Source organism: Diplotaxodon limnothrissa, linkage group LG6 (genome assembly GCF_057381915.1).
Source record: "Diplotaxodon limnothrissa isolate DT_005_m linkage group LG6, D_limnothrissa_male_GT1.1, whole genome shotgun sequence".
Taxonomy (NCBI): Eukaryota; Metazoa; Chordata; class Actinopteri; order Cichliformes; family Cichlidae; genus Diplotaxodon; species Diplotaxodon limnothrissa.
In genome coordinates, this window is record NC_140601.1 from 14,847,789 (window position 1) to 14,869,328 (window position 21,540).

The 21,540-nt window shown below is 41.3% G+C and overlaps 1 protein-coding gene across 2 annotated transcripts in view; it reads right to left on the reverse strand.

Annotated features, from left to right (window-relative positions):
• LOC146630304 (uncharacterized) overlaps positions 1-21,540 on the reverse strand; it is a 51,511-nt gene that overhangs the window by 19,652 nt on the left and 10,319 nt on the right. The window contains exons 3-11 of one of the 2 annotated variants that reach the window (XM_085355738.1): positions 20,273-20,370; positions 11,664-11,809; positions 11,329-11,424; positions 8,605-8,726; positions 4,837-4,945; positions 4,287-4,395; positions 3,834-3,928; positions 2,600-2,714; positions 1,761-2,051 (exon numbers count right to left, since the gene is read on the reverse strand). In XM_085355738.1, the coding sequence (XP_085211864.1) occupies positions 1,761-2,051; positions 2,600-2,714; positions 3,834-3,928; positions 4,287-4,395; positions 4,837-4,945; positions 8,605-8,726; positions 11,329-11,424; positions 11,664-11,809; positions 20,273-20,370 (1,181 nt within the window). The remainder of the gene's footprint in view (positions 1-1,760; positions 2,052-2,599; positions 2,715-3,833; positions 3,929-4,286; positions 4,396-4,836; positions 4,946-8,604; positions 8,727-11,328; positions 11,425-11,663; positions 11,810-20,272; positions 20,371-21,540) is intronic. The other variant, XM_085355739.1, reaches the window with a different exon arrangement.

Here is a 21,540-nt window from a genome sequence, read left to right on the forward strand (position 1 = left end):
TGTACTGCTGTTCCCTACATACAGTAAATGTGTTGAGCTTGTGATTAAACACTGTAAAAGGCACAGACTCACACGCAGAGATACACTCACTCAGCTCACGTGCATAAACATGCTACTACTAGTGGGAGTCCTGAGGCTTGTAGAAACCCACAGACCCTTTTGGTCAAAACACCATGAAGCTGTTGTGAATGACACATCCAGTGACGTGTGGTGATTCTACTTAATCACTGTAATGCTGATTAAAAATGCCGAATACGGCCTCTCAAGTTATTTATAACAAACACAGCATGTCGAGTAAGATAAATGAAAGGGTCATTTCACTGGAATTATAAGAAATGTACAAAGGAGGCATTACTTTCATGGCCTTAGTCGTCATAAAAACCCACATTTAAAGAAACAAAACAAAGGTTTGAGTCAGTTAGGACCCACACGGGCTAGATAAATGTATATGTGGACGAATTACTAATTTTGTTAGCCTTTTTTTGTAAATAATTATTTGATTGAACTGATCCTTTAATGAAGAACTGCCTCAAGCACATATGGCTATGTAAAAAAGAAAGTCTTCAAGGGACAATATGCAGTCTTGTTTAAAACTAAGTACACCATTACTGCTTCCACAGGTGATTGTAGCTCAGGAGGTAGAGCAGGTCACCTACTGATGGGAATGTTAGTGATTCGATCCCTGGCTCCTCCAGTTTGCATGCCAAGTACTAACCAAGATACTAACCCCAAGTAGCTCTCTGATGCATCCGTCGGAGTATGAATGTTCATTAGGAAGCACTAAAAAGCTTAGAATGAATGTGGCATGTTGTATAGAGTGCTTTGAGTACTCCAGCAGATAGAAAGGGCTATATAGAATCAGTCCATTCGCATGAAATCAATAACACACAAACACAAAAGAGCAGTTTGCTGGTCTGGAGCACTTGGGTGTGCCCAGCAAATTCATCCCAAGGTCAGACTGTGCAATGCAACAGCTCAGACTCTACAGGCCTCAGTTAGCATGTTAAATATAAAGTTCATCACAGTACAGTTAAACAAAGTCTGAACAAGGCTTCTTTGGAAAGCTTGTCTCTACTTTCTGAAGCGAGCACAGCTCCGAAAGCCCGTTTTTGATACTAAAAAAAGAAAGTATCTATAACTTGAAATGTCGAGTTATCTTTCTCTAAATTTTGACTTATTAACTCAAAATTTTGAGAAAAGTAACTCGAAATTTCAAGTTAGCGCTGCCAATCAGTAATCTACGTAAATGACGTCATTTCCTTATTACCGGGAAGCTGAAGCCCTCAGCTACAAATGCTACAGCTAAGCTACCAGTATTACAGCCAGTCATAAATGCACAAATTGCTAAGTATTTTCAGTGTGGTTCATATGAACAAACCAGAACACTTCTGGAAAAATGTCCTCTGAAAAGGCGAGATCAAGGTGGAGATGTTTGTCAAAATGCACAGCACCATGTTTGGAGAAAAACATGGTGCTGTACCGTTGGTATGGTAGGCCGCTAGAGTGACACAAAAAACAATTATTAAAGTTATCGCTGCTAAACATGGTTCTACACGCAAGTGAGTCATGAGGTGTACTTAGTTTTTCACAGGACTGCTTCAGTTTTTTTAGGCCTTTTTGAGTATTTTTTTATTTGGCTGAACTGATTCTTTGATGAAGCGTTGCCACAAGCAGATAGACAGCAGGCTTTTTATGTGTTCTTGACAAAAAGCAGAGAAAGGATTCTTATCTGTGACTTAAAGTGACACTACAGTATGTACCTGTCTGACTTTGCTGCTCCTGAGAAGTGGAGAGAGGAGGAGGAGGAGGAGGAGGAGGAGCAGTGGACAGAGGAGGAGTACACAGAGAAGGAGGAGAGATAGGGAGAGGAACGTACCCAAATGAGGAGAACCGAGGAAGGGACTGTGTGTTGGGGTTAAGGGGAGGAGGGGGAGGCAGATGCGGGGGAAGGACTTTGGAGGGGGGGTATGAGTTTCCGTTGACCGAGGCAATGGGGCAAGGGTTGGGCCTGCGGAGGAGGAGGGTGTGGCACTGCTGGGAGGGGGAGTGACCTGGCAACAATCCAGGAGGAGGGGGGGGGGGCAAAACAACAACAACAATAACAACAACAACACAACAACAACTGATCAGTCAACTTGAAACAAAACAAAAGTCTAATCAGAAAAAATCAGAAAATGCACAAAATAATAGTTGATTAAACTTAAAACATGAGAAAAGAATACATCCATATATCCACAGGGAATATATCATTATAAAACAAAATATAATATCACTACAGCAATAAGGCAAACAAACAATATGAACAAAAACATTACAATCTAGCAGGGTCGGACTTGTTTATTAATTAGGGAGGGTGACAGAAGGAGCAGAAATATAGAGGGGTGATTCAGGGCCGACTGCGGATAGAGGACTATGTTTGATTGATGCAATCAATGAGACTGGCAGGGTGGGGAAAACAGATGGTATGCCCCAAACAGGCCGATGATGCCACAGCTAGCTACAACTAATGACCAGCTATAGCTGCGAAACAGCTGCTAAGCTCACACGCACATCCACCCACCCACCCATGCACACACACAGCTGTGATGCGGGTGGTCACCTGCCCTCTTGATGACTTCCACCATGTTGGAGGGGAAGTAGCCCACACGGTCATTTCCTGTCCGGTTGTCATGAATACAGCCTTTCCATCGGCCATCAGAGTGCTGCTCTAAAACCTGTGCACGTACAAAGATTACAGCCACTTTTCATTTCCATAACAAAGACTGCAAAGCCAAACTAAAACCATACCTATATCAAGTTTAAATCTTTAGCTCTGAACCTCACACTACCAGCTAACTTCAAACTATGGCAATAGTGGCTACTGCTCAGATGGCAGTGTAACAAATTTAGCTGTTAATTCTTTATAAAAATACTTCTACCATTGTTTTGCTTTTACTTTTTCAGACTTAGCAGCTGAAATGAGCAGAAAATGTCTGTTTAAATTTCCATTTAAAAAAAGGCAGTAGTTAAAAAAATGAGTGGGAAATAACACACCATGCTATTTAGTCATTTAGCTATCATTAGCTAGCATTAGCATAGTTAGTAGTTTGAGGCATTTTTGCGAAATATAATTTAAAATTTTCCATGTATATCATAGATAAACTGTGTTTTATCAAGTGTCCACCTTGATAAAGTGGAATAAGTGTCCACCTTACTAAACCCTGAATTCTTCAATCATAATACATTACACAACTGTTTTTACATTAGCAGGCTGGCTTTAGCGTTGCCATTTTTAGCCAGTTGGCTACAAAACTGGTTAAAAACACAAAACATACTATATAAACTGCCTTAACATGTATATAGTTTTTGTGAATTATTTTTATAAAATTCAAATCCTTTTAAATTATAGATATTATATATAGTAGATGACCTCAAAACAAAAGCCAACATTGCATCTGCTTTACGTTATGTATTTTCATGCACATCTGTAAATAGGTGTTCGCTAACAGCGCCTGTAAGTGATTACTTTTTCATATATACAAGGTAGCTTGCAAAAAAGATCAATGAATATAGAAGAATAAAGAAATAACATAATAAATTGACATAGATGTCTGTGTTTTCTTATATGAGTGAAGCGAAGAAGCGCCATAGCTCTGGCAAAAATAATAATTTGTTTTTAATAATAGTTTGTGTGGCAAAACCTCTTTTCAGCTCAGTGATGCTTACACTGTAACACCCAACTATTAAACTGTGTAGACAGATTGATATTACCGACACAGGTTATTATGACTGGCAAACATGCAGCAAAGGCTGAAACATATTTTTATTGCGGAACCTTAATTATAAAGCTATACCGTGATGATGTCGCCAGCTTTGATGTTGAGGCTGGTAAGGTCATAGTTGTTGCAGTAATCCTTTAGTGCTCGCACCTGCATTGCAGCTGAGGCATCTACAACACAAGAGTATAAAGTGCAGACAGAAGAGAACGGAGAAGGTGATATTGGTGGGTAGTATCATTAGCATAATAAATTTCGCCAGTCTAATCAATACAAGAAAATCCCAAAATAAGAATGGACATTATGCCATTGTTTTAAATGTCAATAGCAATAAATTCATTTTAAAAATGTCTTTTTACAGTATGTTGTTATTTATAACAAAAACCAGGTTCCTAATAGTTTTAACACTCACAAAGTGGGCATGGCTTGAAAAGCAGATTTTTGGTGTTGCCACCAGCTGGGAGGGTTTAAAAAATGTGTCACACAAGGATTTGTGAGTTGGTGTGCGAGCTCGTGCACTCGCGGCCTCACCTCTCAGTAACTGTTTGATCTCCCGGCTGGCCTGCGTGGTAGTGAACTGGTTAACGATGTCCAGGGCAGTCTGACTCAGAGTGTTTCTCACTCCTGCACTGATGCCGCTCTGGAGTGACGCGGAGGAGGAAAATGATTAAAGCTGCAAAATCAAATTGTGTGTCACAAAGAACATTCCACAGTAGGGATGTTTGTTGTGTGCGCTGCCTCAGCATTAACATCAAAAGTGAAGCGCAGCAGGACGAGAGGGGACACTTAAAGTGGGCCCTTTACAAAGGCAGGGTTAGGCATTTACATCCATGTTCATCTGAAGGTCAAAAAAAAGGTTAAAAACCGAACAACAGGTTTGAATATTGGATGACAGACAGGAGGCTGGTCAGCCTGCTACTGCTTTATGTAATAAACAATAACAATATAACATATCCCACAGTTTCCTCACAGTCAGATGAATGACAGTTGCTGGGGTGTGAATTTGCACAGCTCATAGGAGGGAGGTCAGCATTAACAACAGCTTCTTATGTAAACACATTAAACGGATAGTTAGACTTACATCCAGCAGCAGGCGTACTACCTCCGTCTTCCCACAGAGGGCAGCCTGATGTAGTGCTGTGCCAGACTCGGACTGTCTGTTGATATCTATTCCAGCCTGAATCAGCAACCTGCAGCGAAAAATAATAAATATTTCAAGATAACTTTTTATGACTGCTCTAAAGTAAGAAATGAAAGAAAAGCATCTACATTCATGCAACTCAATAAAAGTGGAAATAAATTCCCCAAAATGACATTTGGATTAACCAGTTTTTCAGTCTTTTTCTCAGATGTATTTTTCATAGTGTTTGTGTTAAGAGCTGCCAGTTTGAGTGAATGGGGTCTCTGTGTTTGACTGACAGCTGTTGCCAGGCTTCCACAGGAAGAAGGAAACAAAGAAAATATGTTTCTAGTGTAACTAAAACCCACAATGTAAAAGGAAAGCACCTTTTGCACAGGCCAACCCTTTGCGCGGTTATCTAACATAGGCAGTTGAATTTTACCCTGTAAATGTTTGTTTGGTTGGTTATTCAACAAATTGCAGGAAAAGATTTGTTTATAGGGGGTTAAAGAGGAAGTGGACTTTGGCAAGAAAGCTAATTTGTGTTAATCTTTTGTGCCATAAACACACGCTCACTGTGTAGTAGTGAAGGCAAGAAACTGAAGATTGAAGAAAAGGCATAGAGAGAAAAAAATCACTGGCCTGCTATAGCGTTGGGCTCAGGAAACTGATGGTGTTGCCATGTTCTGTCCTATACTGCCAATTGAGGAGGAAAACGTTCAAAAATGCTCACAATTAGGTCAGCCAGCAACTTGTCACTAACACAGTTCACCAGAACCATCTATTGATCCATCTGTGTATTTTCTGCTGTTTATATATGTCCAGGTCACAGGAGCAGCATTCTAGACAGAGATGTCCAGACCTCGCTCCAACCAGCCAGCTCTCTTTATCAGAACAGAGCGCTACAGTGTCCCCAATACTGCAGATGACATGAGTCTGAATGAAAATCTCCCGCAAGGCCCCAATGACAGGCAGCAGCCACCTTACGTCTGTAGCTCCATGTAGGTGCAGAGCATGATTAAGTCAGACTCGGTGTCCTCTGCCTCCTTCTGAATGGTGTCCAAATTCTGCCATAGGTAGGATTTGACGATCCTTCACCAAGTTCTAGTGTTTGGTAAAGTCCTTTCCTGAGTGTACTGGGACTTTGTCAGATGTCCAAGTCACGTTGGCCGTTGACATGTGGGCTAGGGTATTTTGGTGCAAAGCCCACTTATGTCCCAGTGAATGTTAAAATTTCTCAGTAAGAGAATGAAGACTCAAAGACTAAAAGGCACCTGGGCCTAATATTTGACGTATAAGTCCACACAACAGTCAGATATCCTGTCATCCACCAAACATGCAGGGTCTCTCACTGAGAGCATCTCCAGAGGGGAACAACATCCAACTCCTTCCCAGGAGACTGGCTGCAGAACCGGAGTCATACATGTAGGTGAGCCTGACAGTAGTCCTATTACCCAAGAACCAGTTTTAGCAACCAGGAATTGGATCGGATCTCTGTTCCAGACTGCTGCCCAATCCACATAGCATCAGACCTTTACACTCTCTTACCTAGGATCAATAATGTCTTTCGAAACCCAGCTAGGGCTATTTGCCCCAGATAAGGATCAGGGGAAATGCCAGAAGATTACGGTTTGAGAAATGGCTGTTACAGTGGCCTGTGCTACAAAGGAAGACTGGGGCCTTTTTTTCCAGGCAACTTCAGGTTTAAACCTGTTTTTGTTTTCAGTTTTGAAGGTTCACGTCTTCCAGGCAGAATCTACATCAAAAGAAGCCTTGATGTAGTGATACTATAAGATCCTAATACACGTCACCTAAGCTTCGTACTTGTTGACCTCATAAAAAAACATTCTGACCCATTTTTACCCCTACCCTCCATACCATAGGCCTGCATCCACTCATGTAGGAAAACAGCCACACCTTTTGTACAACCCTTTGCTACTACATGGTTATTGGACATAGGCATCACTTTTTCCTGTAACCGTTTGACTAGTTGGTCATTTATTAAGGCATAGAAAAATATGTGACTATATATGTAAGTTAAACAGGAAGTGGACTTTGGCAAGAAAGCTCAAGTGGGCCATTCTTTAGTGGTAGGCTTTTGTGTCATGTAAAGGCTCATTGTTATCTCTGTGCTGTATATATAAAACCACTTTTTATTTTTCAAATACTGTAATTTTTCTTCATTTTTAAAAGATGCTGAAGTTTGTGATGTGTCATGTTGCCTAAACTGTATCCTTTGTGTGAATGTGCTAGATTTGTAAATCCTGGGTTTAATTATCGAGTTGAAAATTATCTTTGGTGACAGCCTAGCCTGATTGCCAATACATGGGTAAGTGAAGCCACATAGAAGAAGAAACCTGGGTATGTTTAATTGACTTTATAGTAAAGACCCCAACTCATGAATTCACCATATTTTTCTTTTGACTCCTTTGTCACGTGGTGTGAGCAGAATCATCTGCAGCTCAACATGGCAAAGACCAAGGAACTGATCGTGGACTTCAGGAAGACCAGGAAACACTTGACCCCTGTTTCAATCCAGGGGGTCAGTGTTGACATTGTGGAGGATTATAAATACCTTGGAGTACACATTGACAATAAACTGGACTGGGCTAAAAACACCACAGCACTTTACAGGAAGGGCCAGAGTCGTCTCTATTTTTTGAGGCGACTGAGGTCCTTCAACATATGCCGGAAAATGCTGAGGATTTTCTATGAGTCTGTTGTGGCCAGTGCGATCCTCTATGCTGTTGCATGCTGGGGGAGCAGGCTGAGGGCAGCAGATGCCAACAGACTTAATAAACTGATCCGTAAGGCCAGCAATGTTGTGGGGATGGAGCTGGACTCCCTCAAGGTGGTGTCGGAGAGGCGGATGCTGTCCAAGATAAAGACAATGTTGGACAATACCTCCCACCCACTCCATGACATGCTGGTCAGTCACAGGAGCTCGTTCAGTGAGAGACTGAGATTACCGAAAAGCACCACTGAACGACACAGGAAATCATTCCTGCCTGTGGCCATCTCCCTGTACAACGCATCCACTTAACACACTGTTTGCTGCTACAGCTACACATGTTTCTTTTTCAGCTATTTATTTATGAGTGACTTATGTATGTATGTATGTATATATATGTATATATTGTACTATTCTTAGTTAGTGTATTGTCTGTCTTGTCTTAATGTTGGTTTATAATGGAGCACTGTAACAAAAAATAATTTCCCCCAGGGATCAATAAAGTATTCTGATTCTGATTCTGATTTTCTTTTTTTAAACTTGTGTTTTGCTGTATATCTGTAATCTTTCACTTGTATATATAGTTTTATGTGATGTGAACAGGGCCTATGCATGTAATGTTTTTGCCTGTTAAAAAAATAATAAATAGAAAAAATAATAAATAGAAAAAATAATGAATAGAAATAAAGACTTGAAAGAACTGTTTAATATAATTCATTGTTGTTGGGATGCTTCAGAGGACTTGGCCCAGTTTCTCTAATGTATATTGTTCACACCTCAATTCTACAAATCTCTACAATCAAGGTGGATAGTGGAAACCCTGCATGACCCATAGAAACACGTTAGCCTTGTTAATGGGAAATATGCCAGGTTGAAATGAACTGGCATTATCCTTTAACGTTAAATTAGATCAGTCGGTGGAGAGACAGAATGACTAAGTGTCTAATGAAGGAGGTATAACAAACACAGAGCAGACAGAAAGGAGTAGTTATTTGGACCGTATCACTTCGATGTGTCCGTTCTTGGCAGCCAGATGCAAAGGTGACACTCCGTTGGGGTCGGAGGGTTTTGGTTCCAGCATGGCTGCACACATGTTACTGCTGAGCAGGAGCTGGACCACCTAAACACAAAGACACACAGTGTAACTTGTAAAGCCATTTCATGATTTATATTAACTCTATAATTCCTTCTGTGTAAAAGTGAATTTAAAACTAAAATCTGGTTTCTCTGTGGACTAGCAGCAACACAGGTGCACACTTTGGCTGCTAGTGTCTTGAATTACCTCTGTGTCCACATGTGGCTGTCTCAGTAAGACCATTGTTCTTGTTCATTTTAAGGATTTTAGACATTTTTAGGCTGTGTTGTTGTATAATTAATCTGTTTCTGGAATAATTAACCTTTTAGGTGAACATTTTTCCTATAATTTTAAAATTAAATGGATGTCACCATTGCTTATCTTTACCAGGAAACTCTAAAATAAACATTTAGGTATAGAGTCTCTCAGTCAAAACATGGCAAATTTGGTACTTTTGATAATATCTAACTTTTCTTCTTACCCCATCATTGGATCAAAATTTGAGTTTGTCTCATACTTTGATTAATGTCTAAAAACTAATGCTAATGCTAACAAGCTAAAAGCTAAGCTAATGGCATTCCCATTATCTTTAGCTGTACTTAAGTATTTAATATTGACTATGTGCACATTAGCATATGCTACTTCCGGTGCGGAAACTCCTGTGGGGAGCTTTGTTTCCGGTGTCCTATTCACGCCCTGTTTACGGTCCAAAACAAGTTAAGCAAATGAATGAATCAAGCGGCGATTTACATTTCTATAGATGTCTTGGGCATTTACCCAATATATCTGTAAATGATGTTCATTGACTTGTCGATATTTTTTCCCCGCGCCTCAGAGCAAAAGAGAAAAGGGATTCAAATGTTATATTTCTCAGCTGTCCCTCGTTTATCGCGGGTGTTATGTTCTAAAAATAACCAGCGATAGGTGAAATCAAGTAGCCAATTTTATTTTTTGACGGTGCAAAATGTTTGGTGGACATCGTGGACATACAGTACTGCACTTCAGAGTCACACTGCTAGCAATCGATGCAGCGATTCTGTACTGTACAGGAGAGACGTCACGGAGAAGATCGTCTGCAGTGATCAGGACGCAGGACACAATGTGACGTAAAAAAACGTGCAAACTTGCACTAAAAAAGATCTGTGAAACAGCGAGGTGAAAGGTGAACCGCGTTATTAGCGAGGGACCACTGTAATTTTGAAGGTAAGTCACAACATACCCTTCGTAAATACTAATGTATAGAAACCGTTACCAGCAATCATTCATTTTTTGTGGCTTTTTTCACGGTTTGTTAACATGCTGTGTAGGTGTGTACTTGACTAGCTGATATCGACATAACTGGGGAAACATCTGGTTTGACTATTCTTCACCTGTAGTTTGAATGCTGAACATTTGCCTGTTTAAATCATAAGACCAGTCACTATACAGAGATGTGCTTCTGAATTTGCCTGCTTGCATCACTCTGCTTGTGTTGAGTGATGTAAACAACTCATCGATCTAAACTCTTTAAACATCAAAATTGATCATTAGATTTTTTATGACACAACAGTGGCGAGTGTTCCCACCTTCTCCTCTTTGTAACTTAACGCGATCTTTCCGTTTTCGAGTTTTGGACATGATTTTAATAAAGCTACCGGAAATGTACAACCCCACATCCGGTCTCAAACCAGGAAGTTAGCATTTTCTCGTGCACAGGGTCTATTACTAAGCAAATCTTAACATGCAAGTGAGTTGATGTGATCTGTTTAGCATGTTAGCATGCTAACAGTTGCAATAATTTACTTTGGTTTTTCATGTGACATCAAAAGGACATTGTTCAAGAATTGTCCGCCAAACTGGACATGATACATCCACTGGTTGATAGCGAATTAACTAAATACCTCTTTGTGATTACTTTGGTTGCTAGCAGATTGCCACAGTTGCCTGTAGTTCTTCATTTTTGTATGAAAATACTTGCTAGCTACAAGCAACGCAAACTGTAAATGAGGAAGACTTGCCTTAACAGTAAAAGTTGTGCCTGAGGAATACAGCCAACATTTTAAAGGGTGTCTGCTTTTGGTCTGTGTGACAATTTTCACAGATTCTTTACAGCTCGGAGAGCGGCTGGCTGGTGTTTATAGACAAGTTCGTCACTTATTCGTCACAAATTACCAACGCAACAACATTTTAGCAACCAAAGCAATCACAAATAGGTTTTTGTACACCAGTTGGGGGAGACATGCTTTTTTCCTACCAATAGGAGGTAGCTATTGGGGCTCACTAAATTGTCTTTAGGCCTGAGTAACTGCGGCTTTAGAAATCATTTTCCCAGCAGCTGCTATCAACCTCGAACCCAGTCAAACCCAGTTGGGCAATACTCATTCTTCCCTCACAATCACTGGTTTTCAGTTGGTTTCACACATCCAAAATAACAGGCAAGTTAACGTCACCTGGTTATTGGCCAAGATAACTTCTGGCTTAAAGAAAAAACAAGATGGTGGCAGCAAAAATTTAATGTGAAGCTTTAAAATGTGGAGTCCAAAACCAATGGGTGATGGTGATGTTACATCCATCTTCATCATTTATCATTTTTAGGTAAAACATATTGTTGATAGGGTAAAAAAAAATCTTCTGTTTTGAACCCAGTTGTAGTTATTGTTGTACTCACTCCAACACGTCCAAATTCGCAAGCGAGGTCCAGTGGAGTTTTCCCAGCTGTGTCTGAGATGCACGGGTTGGACTGGTGCTGCAGCAACATCTCCGACTGTAACACACAGACGCACACAAACAAACAAATGTTACCAACACATTTAAAGCTGAGCTTGCAACAACCACGTATCAGGCACACAGCATCAAGCCCACATAACAACTACACAGATCTCACATAACACAAACACTGGCTCTGTGCACAGTAAAGCACCTACAGTGCACACACACACACACACACACACACACACACACACACACACACACACACACACACACACACACACAAACAGTTACCCCATCATAGTGTCCATGCTGAGCTGACAGGTGGAGCGGGATCTGTCCTTCATCTGACTGTCCGTTGACTGACGAGCCTGCCTTCAGCAGCATTTTCATAGGCTCAGTCTTCCCCTGCCATGCAGCATAATGCAGGGGACGCATTCCTACACAAAACACACACAAACAAGGACACAAACATACACAGCCAACATGACGGCACAATAAAACAGACACACAACACAACCCACAACCACATGCACACAGGCACGTACAAAAAAATGAGAATGTAAAGACACATGAGTGCAAGCAAATACAAATTTTTTGTTAGTTTAGGTTAGTTTGGCATTAGATACCAAGCAGACAGAAATCTATCTGGTGCTGATTTTACAGAGAAATCACTAAATTTACTTGTTAACAAATGTTCTCATGGTTAATTCCCTCTGTGTGGCCTGTTAGTCTGAGAGATTAGGAGAGCTTAAACAATTATTGCATTGAAAGAAAATTAACCAGATGTACTACAACAGTAATTAATTGAAGCTAATTAAAACAAATGTTATATTTACAGGAAAATACATTGGTTCCAGTTTCTCTTTAACAAAACGTGTTGGGCCTGCATGCTATGAGACTCGACAGAGAGTGTATTCACTAAACAACCAGCAAAGCAATTGAAAAAACTATTGGTGGACAAAGTCACAAGGTAACAGCCCAAATAGGGCATCATGGGATGTTTGAGACAAACACTTTGAACACAAAGGGCAAGAGAAGTCCAACCCCTTTCTTTCTATGGCCCCAAGAAACCCTCGGAGGGAACTGCACAGCGACTCCCAGAGCCATGCACAGCAGAACACCATCACCCTCAGCCGACAGTTCTACTCTGGCTGAGGATCTAAATCTCTTTTATGCCCGTTTTGACAGGGAGAACACCGACCCTGTCCTGTCCCCTCTCCCCTCAACCGACCCTGCTCCGGTCCTGAGCACTCATGAGCTGAGGCGTGTGTTCCGGAGCATTAACACCAGGAAGGCGGCCGGGCCGGATGGAGTGCTGGGCCGGGTGCTAAAAGACTGTGCTGCGGACCTGGCGGACGTCTTCACCTCTATATATAACACCTCGTTGTCCTGTTCACTGGTACCATCCTGTTTCAAAGCAGCAACCATCGTTCCCATCCCAAAACAGTCAAATGTCACATGTCTGAACGATTTCAGACCTGTGGCACTCACCCCCATTCCCGCCAAATGCCTGGAGAGACTGGTCATTAAACACATCAGAGCTGCTTTTCCACCATCCCTGGACTCGCACCAGTTTGCATACAGGGAGAACCGGTCAACCGAGGATGCGATCGCCACAGTGCTGCACACATTACTGAAGCACTTGGAACACAGGAACACCTATGCACGGCTCCTCTTTGTAGACTACAGCTCGGCTTTTAATACCATCCGGCCATACAAACTACGTCCCAAACTCCACCAACTGGGACTTAACTCCTCTCTGTGCAACTGGATTGTGGACTTCCTCACTAACCGTAGACAGAGTGTCAGAGTGGGTAAGAACACCTCTTCCACCCTTGTGGTCAACACCGGTGCCCCTCAGGGGTGTGTTCTGAGCCCTCTGCTATACACTCTCTTCACCCATGACTGTATTTCCTCCTGCGCGTCCAATCTCATTGTTAAGTTTGCAGATGACACTACAGTGCTCGGACTTATATCCAACAATGATGAGACAAACTATAGGACAGAGGTGCAACAACTAGAGTCATGGTGCCACGACAATAACTTGGTCTTAAACACCAAAAAGACCAAGGAGATCATTGTAGATTTCCGGAAGAGGGGTCATAACAACCATCTGCCTCTCTTCATTGGCAGTGAGGCGGTGGAGAGGGTGAGCAGTTTTAAATTCTTGGGGGTAACTGTGACCGAGGACCTGTCCTGGGGCAACCATATCACCTCAGTTGTACGGAAGGCCCAACAGCGCCTCTACTACCTGAGGAGACTGCGGAGCGCACACATTCCCAGATCTCTGATGTTGAACTTCTACAACTGTGCCATCAGCAGCGTTCTGACGTATGGATTTCTAGTGTGGTTCCCCAGCTGCACCAAGGCCGATCAGCAAGCACTCCAGCGGGTGGTGAAGGAAGCTGGCAGAATTATTGGAACAAGTCTGCCAGAGATCAGTAATATCTTCCCCACTCGCTGTCTGAGGAGGGTGCACAGTATCCTGCGGGACCAACATCACCCTGCGCGCCACCTTTTCCATCTGCTGCCCTCAGGGAGAAGGTACAGGTCTATACAGGCCAGAACATCCAGACTGGCCAACAGCCTGTATCCACAGGCTGTGAGGCTCCTGAACTCTCTGCCCCCCTCTCACGGACAATAACCATATCCAACTTCTTAATAGCAATGAACTGGTCTGCATTGGTGCATCATATCTTTATTCTCTTCCCCCTCCTGCCCCCCCCCCCCCCCTCTTTCTTAAATAGATAACTATCATATCTGATATCATATCTCACAGTACAATAATATTGAATGGGTTGCATTGTTGTATTTTGTCATGTTTCTCAGGTCTTTGTCTGAATTTCTACGAACATTATTGCTAAGGATTGTCTTATTGCATTGGAGTCACACTGGGTTAAATATGTACACTTGGGTTTTAAGGGGTATTTATTTATTATTTTCTTCTTTTTTTTGGGTTGTATGGAAGCCCCAAAAGCAATTTCATTGTTCTTGACAATGACAATAAATAAATAAATACTAAATACTAAATACAAGGTGATGCCAAGTTTTGCTGTGCAAAACATCAGTGCGGACTCCTTATCGCTGCCTTTAACAAGTTTTTTCAAAAAGGTCTCAAAGACTTTAGAGTCAGACCTGTTACAGATCGTCAACTTTTCTTTATTATCAGGTGTGTTTCCAGAATCACTAAAAACTGCTGTAATCAAACCTATACTGAAAAAGGACAATCTTGACAAGACACAAATGAACAACTACAGGCCGATCTCAAATCTCCCGTTTTTAAGTAAGATCATTGAAAAAGCAGTTTCTCAACAGCTCAGTTACTTCTTAAAACAGAATAATTGCTACGATGCCTTCCAGTCAGGTTTTAGACAGAACCACAGCACTGAAACCGCTCTGACCAAAGTGTTTAATGACATATGTCTGAATACAGACAGTGGAAAAATGTCAGTCCTAGTTTTACTGGATCTCAGTGCAGCATTTGATACAGTTGACCACAACATATTACTCAAACGACTGGAGAACTGGGCAGGTCTTTCAGGAACTGTACTAAACTGGTTCAAAACATACGTAGAAAACAGGAAATACTTTGTATCAATAGGTAACTTCACATCTGAGCAGACAAGTATCACATGTGGAGTTCCCCAAGGTTCCATCTTGGGACCCCTTCTGTTTAACATCTACATGCTCCCACTGGCACAGATTATAAACAACAACAAAATAAACTATCACAGCTATGCAGATGACACACAAATATATATCACAATGTCACCAGGAGACCGAGGCCCTGTACAGGCTCTTGGTAAATGCATTGAGGAAATCAATGACTGGTTGTGCCACAATTTTCTCCAGCTAAACAAAAACAAAACTGAGGTAATAGTCTTTGGCGCCAAAGAAAAACGATTACAGGTCACCAGAGAACTTCAATCTATACATCTAAAAACCACAAACCAGGCGAGAAATTTGGGTGTAGTGATGGATGCAGACCTAAACTTAAAAAAACACATTAAGACAATAACAAAGTCAGCTTACTATCACCTCAAGAATATATCAAGGATAAAAGATCTGATGTCTCAACAGGACCTGGAAAAACTAGTCCATGCATTCATCTTTAGTAGGCTTGATTACTGTAACAGCATCTTTACAGGTCTACCTAAAAAATCAGTCAGACAACTACAGCTCATTCAGAACTCTGCTGCTCGAGTCCTCACTAAGACCAAAAAAGTGGACCACATCAGTCCAGCTCTGAGGTCCTTACACTGGCTGCCTGTCCGTCAGAGGATAGACTTTAAAGTTCTGATGCTGGTCTATAAAGCTCTGAATGGTTTAGGACCAAAATACATCAATGACCTCCTGACCCAGTATGAACCATCCAGATCCCTCAGGTCATCTGGATCCGGTCTTTTATCAGTTCCCAGAGTCAGAACCAGACACGGAGAAGCTGCATTCAGCTTTTATGCTCCTTATATCTGGAACAAACTCCCAGAAAGCCTCAGATCAGCTGAAACACTCAGTTTATTTAAATCCAGGTTGAAGACTCACCTGTTCTCAGCTGCATTTGAATAAAGCACCAAATCCACACTTTAAGCTTAAATTTCAAAACTTACATTTAACTACTGATTTTATCTACTGTTCTGATTTTATCTGTTTTGATTTTATATACTGTTGTTTGTTTGTTTGTTTGTTAATTAGTTAGTTAGTTAGTTTGCTTGTTTTATTCAATTTTAAATCATGCTTTTTATTTGTTCTTGTTTCTAATGTCTCTGTAAAGCACTTTGAATCACCTTGTTGTTGAATTGTGCTATACAAATAAACTTGCCTTGCCTTGCCTTGCCTTTAACCAGAAGACATCTAATACCACTTTGCAGCGGTGGCTTCGAGAAGCAGTGAGCGTGTTTCTCATGGCAGCAAACCAAGACCTCCAGTCTTGACACTAGAGATGAGCCACACCATTGAGCTGAATAAAAAGGCCCCTCCAGCCTCAGCTGGCATGAGAGACGCCTGAGTCAGAGGATAGGTGCTGGCAGGATAAAGAGGCACAGCAGCTGCAGGAGTTACAGAATCTAAAGCTTAGAGATTTCAGGCCAAATTACTATCACACGGTCTCAAAGATCTTCTCGAAAGTGTGATTGGGCATGAGAAGAGCGGACTGCGCAGGAATAAGAGCAACACTGAGAAATCAGAGGAAATGCTCGACGTACACGAATCAGTTCAGAGGCCATTTTTTCAAAAGTCCTAAAAGAAATGAGTATAATCCTGTCTTGTTGAGAAACTGTGACTGACGTGCAGCATCAGGCGTATTTTATTAATAGCGCTGTATTTGGAAGGCGGCAGTGTTTTCTCATTTTAACCGTTAATAATGTTTTGATAAGACTAACCTAAAAACATCAAGTAGGGGCTCATATTTATTTATTTTTTAGGTTAATTACATGCACCAAAAAAGAAGTGAATCGGTCACAGCACACAATACCATTAAACGATATTAAAGAATGTCTTTACTCAGGGGGTAAGGTTGAAAAGCCAATCTTAAATGGCTGTGATCTTTGGGCCTCATGCAGCAATGCATTAATAACAGATTCTGATTGTGACTGCATGGGCTCAGAAACACACGGTTAAGGTAAAATCTGAGTATTCAAGGGAAAAAAATGAACAATTCTTAAATGCTTCTGTCGCTGTGTGGTCTTCAACAAATCCAAAGGTTACATTTTTTTGTAAATCATGGACGCTGTGTCCTCTGCACTAAACAGAAGAGCGACCATGCATGCAACTTAAAAGCCAGCACTGGTTACGTTCTTTAAAGTCTTAATTTCTGAGAGAACCACCACTGCTAAACAATATATGCACGTTTTGGAAAAGGTATGAAACTACTCAGGAAACGCCTTGCTTATTTCAGGAACAGAGCACCTCCAAAGTCACAGATTCTGGGTTCTTAGCTGGCTGGTCTGCAGTCCAGACATGTCACCCACTGAAAACATAACACACTGTTTAAGATAATTTCAGTCAGCGTATACTGTAGCATCACATCAATAAAACATCTGGTATATTGATGTGGTCAGTTAAGTAGAGACGGGGTTGCTAATCAGTTTCAGCTGCTTTGGTGTTAATTAAATTAACAACATCAGTAGTTGTGCCGGAAGGTTTGCCGTGTCAGTGTCATGGGAGGCAGTTACTCTTGGAGAGCGGGACAGTTGGAAAGTCCTTAATTCATCAACAGGACTGGTATCTGTACTTCACACCATCTGATATTGTTGTGTTAGGTGTTGTTCATGGACCAACAAAACTAATGTTGGTCCAGGTTCAACATTGGAAATGATCAATCATATTGCAGTGATGTCATAGTTTTGCAGAATAAACCATCACACCACATAGCAAAGTGTAACTCTAACTCCCACCAACCCTTCTGGATTTGGATTTTTTCCTGAGCAGACTAGAGATGGCACGATACCACTTCTTTATGTCCGATACCGATACCGATATCATAAATTTGGATATCTGCCAATACCGATATGAATCCGATATAGTGTGTTTTTTAATCAATAAAACTGTTTTTTTTAATATCTTGCTGCTTTTTGTATCAGTTCATAGGGTTAAAAAAAACATTAAAGCTATTCTGTTATACCTGTATGCAAAAACTACCCTGCACCCAAAATATTTCATAGTTCAGCAATACTGATCAATCTAATAAACTTAAACCTACTCCATCCTCCCTATTCTGGTATTTTAAAGAGTAAGCAACCTAACTAATAGGGCTCTAAAACTCCCAGCAAAAAAAAAAAAAAAAAAAAGGGAACCACCCCCCCCTCCACCTCATGATGCTTAATCGACGTAATCGACTTTAATTTGATGCAGTGTGAAAAAAATTGCACAGAAATCAATTATTTTTCAAGAATAATTAAATAGATTCAACATCTTTCTTCAACAGAATTGCAGACTGCACATGATGATGAAGTACTATAGCTTACTAGGGTATATTAGACTTAACAGTTACTATATACAGTAATGGACTTCTATACATTTTACATAAGATTAAAATTTTGGGTGTAAGATTCAGATAATTATTTCTTAAAAGCTAGACATTTTAAATGAGAATAAGAAGAAAAGTATGTCTTTGTGCCCCCTTTTCCCTGTTCATGCCCTGTCGGCCCCCTCTGGCTAAACTTTGCTAGATCCGCCCCTGCACAGTTACCAGCCGTCAGCTACACAGAAAAGGATCCTGGTGTAGAAAGTAATATTAAATAAATTCTAACAAAAGATTATCAAGCTTAAACGTGCTGCTGTTGTTCAGCCGCTGGTTTTCTCTTTCTGGCGCGAAGTGGGCGATAAACAAAGAAGAGAGACAGACTCGCACATAAAAGCCGATCAGCTGATCATTAAGCAGTTTCATGATTGAAGCAGCAGCAGGAGAGGGAGAGAGAGAGAAGAGGCAGTTGCTCCATATATCGGTTGTTAAGCTTAACACGGGAATGCTTCACAAACATTCAGAGATAAACTTACACACTTGCTTTACTTCTCTCTGGGATCACTTCCTCGGAGATGAAATGCCGGTTTGGTAGCGAGGCTACAAATACACACAGCCGCTCTATCACGTGACCACACTGCTCCGACATGCTACAGTTATGAGCTGAGTTACGCCATGTCGCAAGTTTTGTGAGGTGCTTTTTTGATATTTAATAGATCGGATTACATTTTTTATTTCTCTCCGATATCAGATCCAGGAATTTACGTCAGTATTGGACCGATACCGATACTTAATATCGGATCGGTCCATCTCTAGAGCAGACATTGGTAAGGGGTCTTCCAAGCCACAAAGCTATGATATCCTAAAGTGATTATTCAAATGCAATGTTGATCGCAGACAAACATTATTATGTTGATCCAGGAACAACATCAACACGATATCAGATAGACTGTTTACCTCACCTCTTGCCCAATAGCTATACGCTCCAGCACTCTGTGACCCTGAATCGGATAAGCACTTAAGAAAAGGGATGAATGCATGAAGGGATGGACATGTTCCAACTTTCTGTCTTTGGAAATACCCTTCACTTGTTCCTGTGATTATTCTGGCTGAACACATAGCCACTTTCCACATTTCCTTTTTGTGATGTTTGTCTGGAGGATATACAGCTCCAAAGCAAAGGCCCTCAGGATGTTGAGGCAACTTAAGCTGGCATCTTGCAGAAGTATGTTTTCCTAACACCGGAAACAGTTCTCTTTAAGACAAAGTTGGCTGGTTCCATCTGGTTGGACAAATCTTAAATCTCAGAAACATTATTAGTATTTTTTGGGCCACTACCCTGACTACAATCACCTCCTATGTTCTGTTAATAAAGCACACAGTCAAACACCTACTCGTAGAAGGTGAAGATGTGCTGTTTCCTGGTGCCTCTGCAAAATCACACCCATTAAAGCAGTAGGTTCACCAAAAGAGGCCTGGTAAGTCTATTTAGAGGCACACTGGGCATGACTGAAAGTGCAGACACAGTAGGCCTACATCCTGGAGGGATTATAACTCCCATCTGCCCTGAGATTTCTTCTTCTCCTCCTTCTTCTTGAATCTGCCAACGTAGGATCGAGATATTCTCTGCTCTGCTTCCCACTTGGCTCTCACTCCTGCAGCCATGGAGCTTTCCTTCTTCTGTTTTCTATTGTTGACTGTGCAAACAAATCTGTCGCTCCTCATAAATGCACGCCACAGACATAAATTGCATTTCCAACAAGCTCACCTTTTATTACATAAGCCGGTATTATTTGTCACACAGGGAAAGCCGGAAAGTATTTGTTTTTGGGCTTTTTCTGCACAGCCGTGTGTGTTTGTGTGTGTGTTTTGTGCCTTATTTTGTAGCAGCACAGCGTATCCCAGTGACACTGTGAAAGCCTGTGTGCATTTTTTTTTTTACCTTTATGGTCTTTGATATCCACTGCTGCCTGGGCCTCCAACAGCAGAGAGATCATCTCCTTGTTGCCACTCAGAGCAGCATGATGCAGCGGCGACAGCCTTCACACAGACACAGATTATGTATAAAAATACACACATTCAAATGCATAGTGTAAAACCTGAGCACAACTTTGCTAAAGTAATCTTCGGCGTACAGCTGCTCCGCCCCACAGCTCTGTGTGACGATGGGAGCGCGTGCGGGGAGGGCGGGTGGAAATGACCTACTTCCATTAATAAGCAATCTCTCTCCCCCGGAGTCAAGCGTACGCGCAGGGCATCTGTGTGTGGGTCTAATGGATCTGTGGTGAACATAAGAGCGGGGCCCTGGAGTCAAATCAACGACTCATCAGTCATTACACAAGAAGCTGAGTCCAATTATCTGAATCCAATCAACATCATAAAAAGATCTTTGTTATCTGATGGAGTCAAACGGAACACAGCCGTAAACCAAGCATGTGCACACAAAAAGCTTAACCAATCATGAAGCTAAATATAGCCAAAATCCATAGTTGAACATTCAGAGCTGATAAGGGAATATTTCTGAGCAAATTAGGAGCTGGGAAATGTTGGCTTTGCTTTAAGGTGATAATTACAGTCTTCAGATCTGAGGTCTTCAGCTGGCTACACTCCTATGAGCCAAAGACAGATTTAAACAGGAGATAATGTGAACAGTAATAACGGCTTGCTAGCCTATTGATTATTTGAAGATTTTTCTTCCTATTTGTTTGCCACAGTTAATTAGATATTCACAACATGGATCAGCTACAGCCCACAAGCATCGGGCTTTGGTGTTTATTTTTCTCATGATAACTGTCTCATGTTTAATATCAGCGAGGTATGAGACATTTTATAACAGAGCTCTTAAAATGATCTATTTGTGACCCCAGCTCACAGGTTCTGCATTAGTTTGGATGTGAGTCAAAATCAGTTAACAGAAAGTGCTTTTCAGTTTCATTTAATTCATATGATTATTTCAATTACAGCACAGATCTCCTGGCCAGAGGTCGCCCACCACATGATCCAGACTGACCCACTGGAAGCTATTGTAAGGTATAAAAATAGAAAAGGAGGAAATAATCATGGACTGTCACCAGGAAGCCTTGTGTTTAAGCACGGACAAAATGGGGGTTTATGAAGGAGCCCGAATGAATCAGAGCAGTCTTCAATTTATGACTGAGTGTGGAAAAGATGAGCATCTCTGGGTTTTCCTCATTTTTTATGTATATGAAT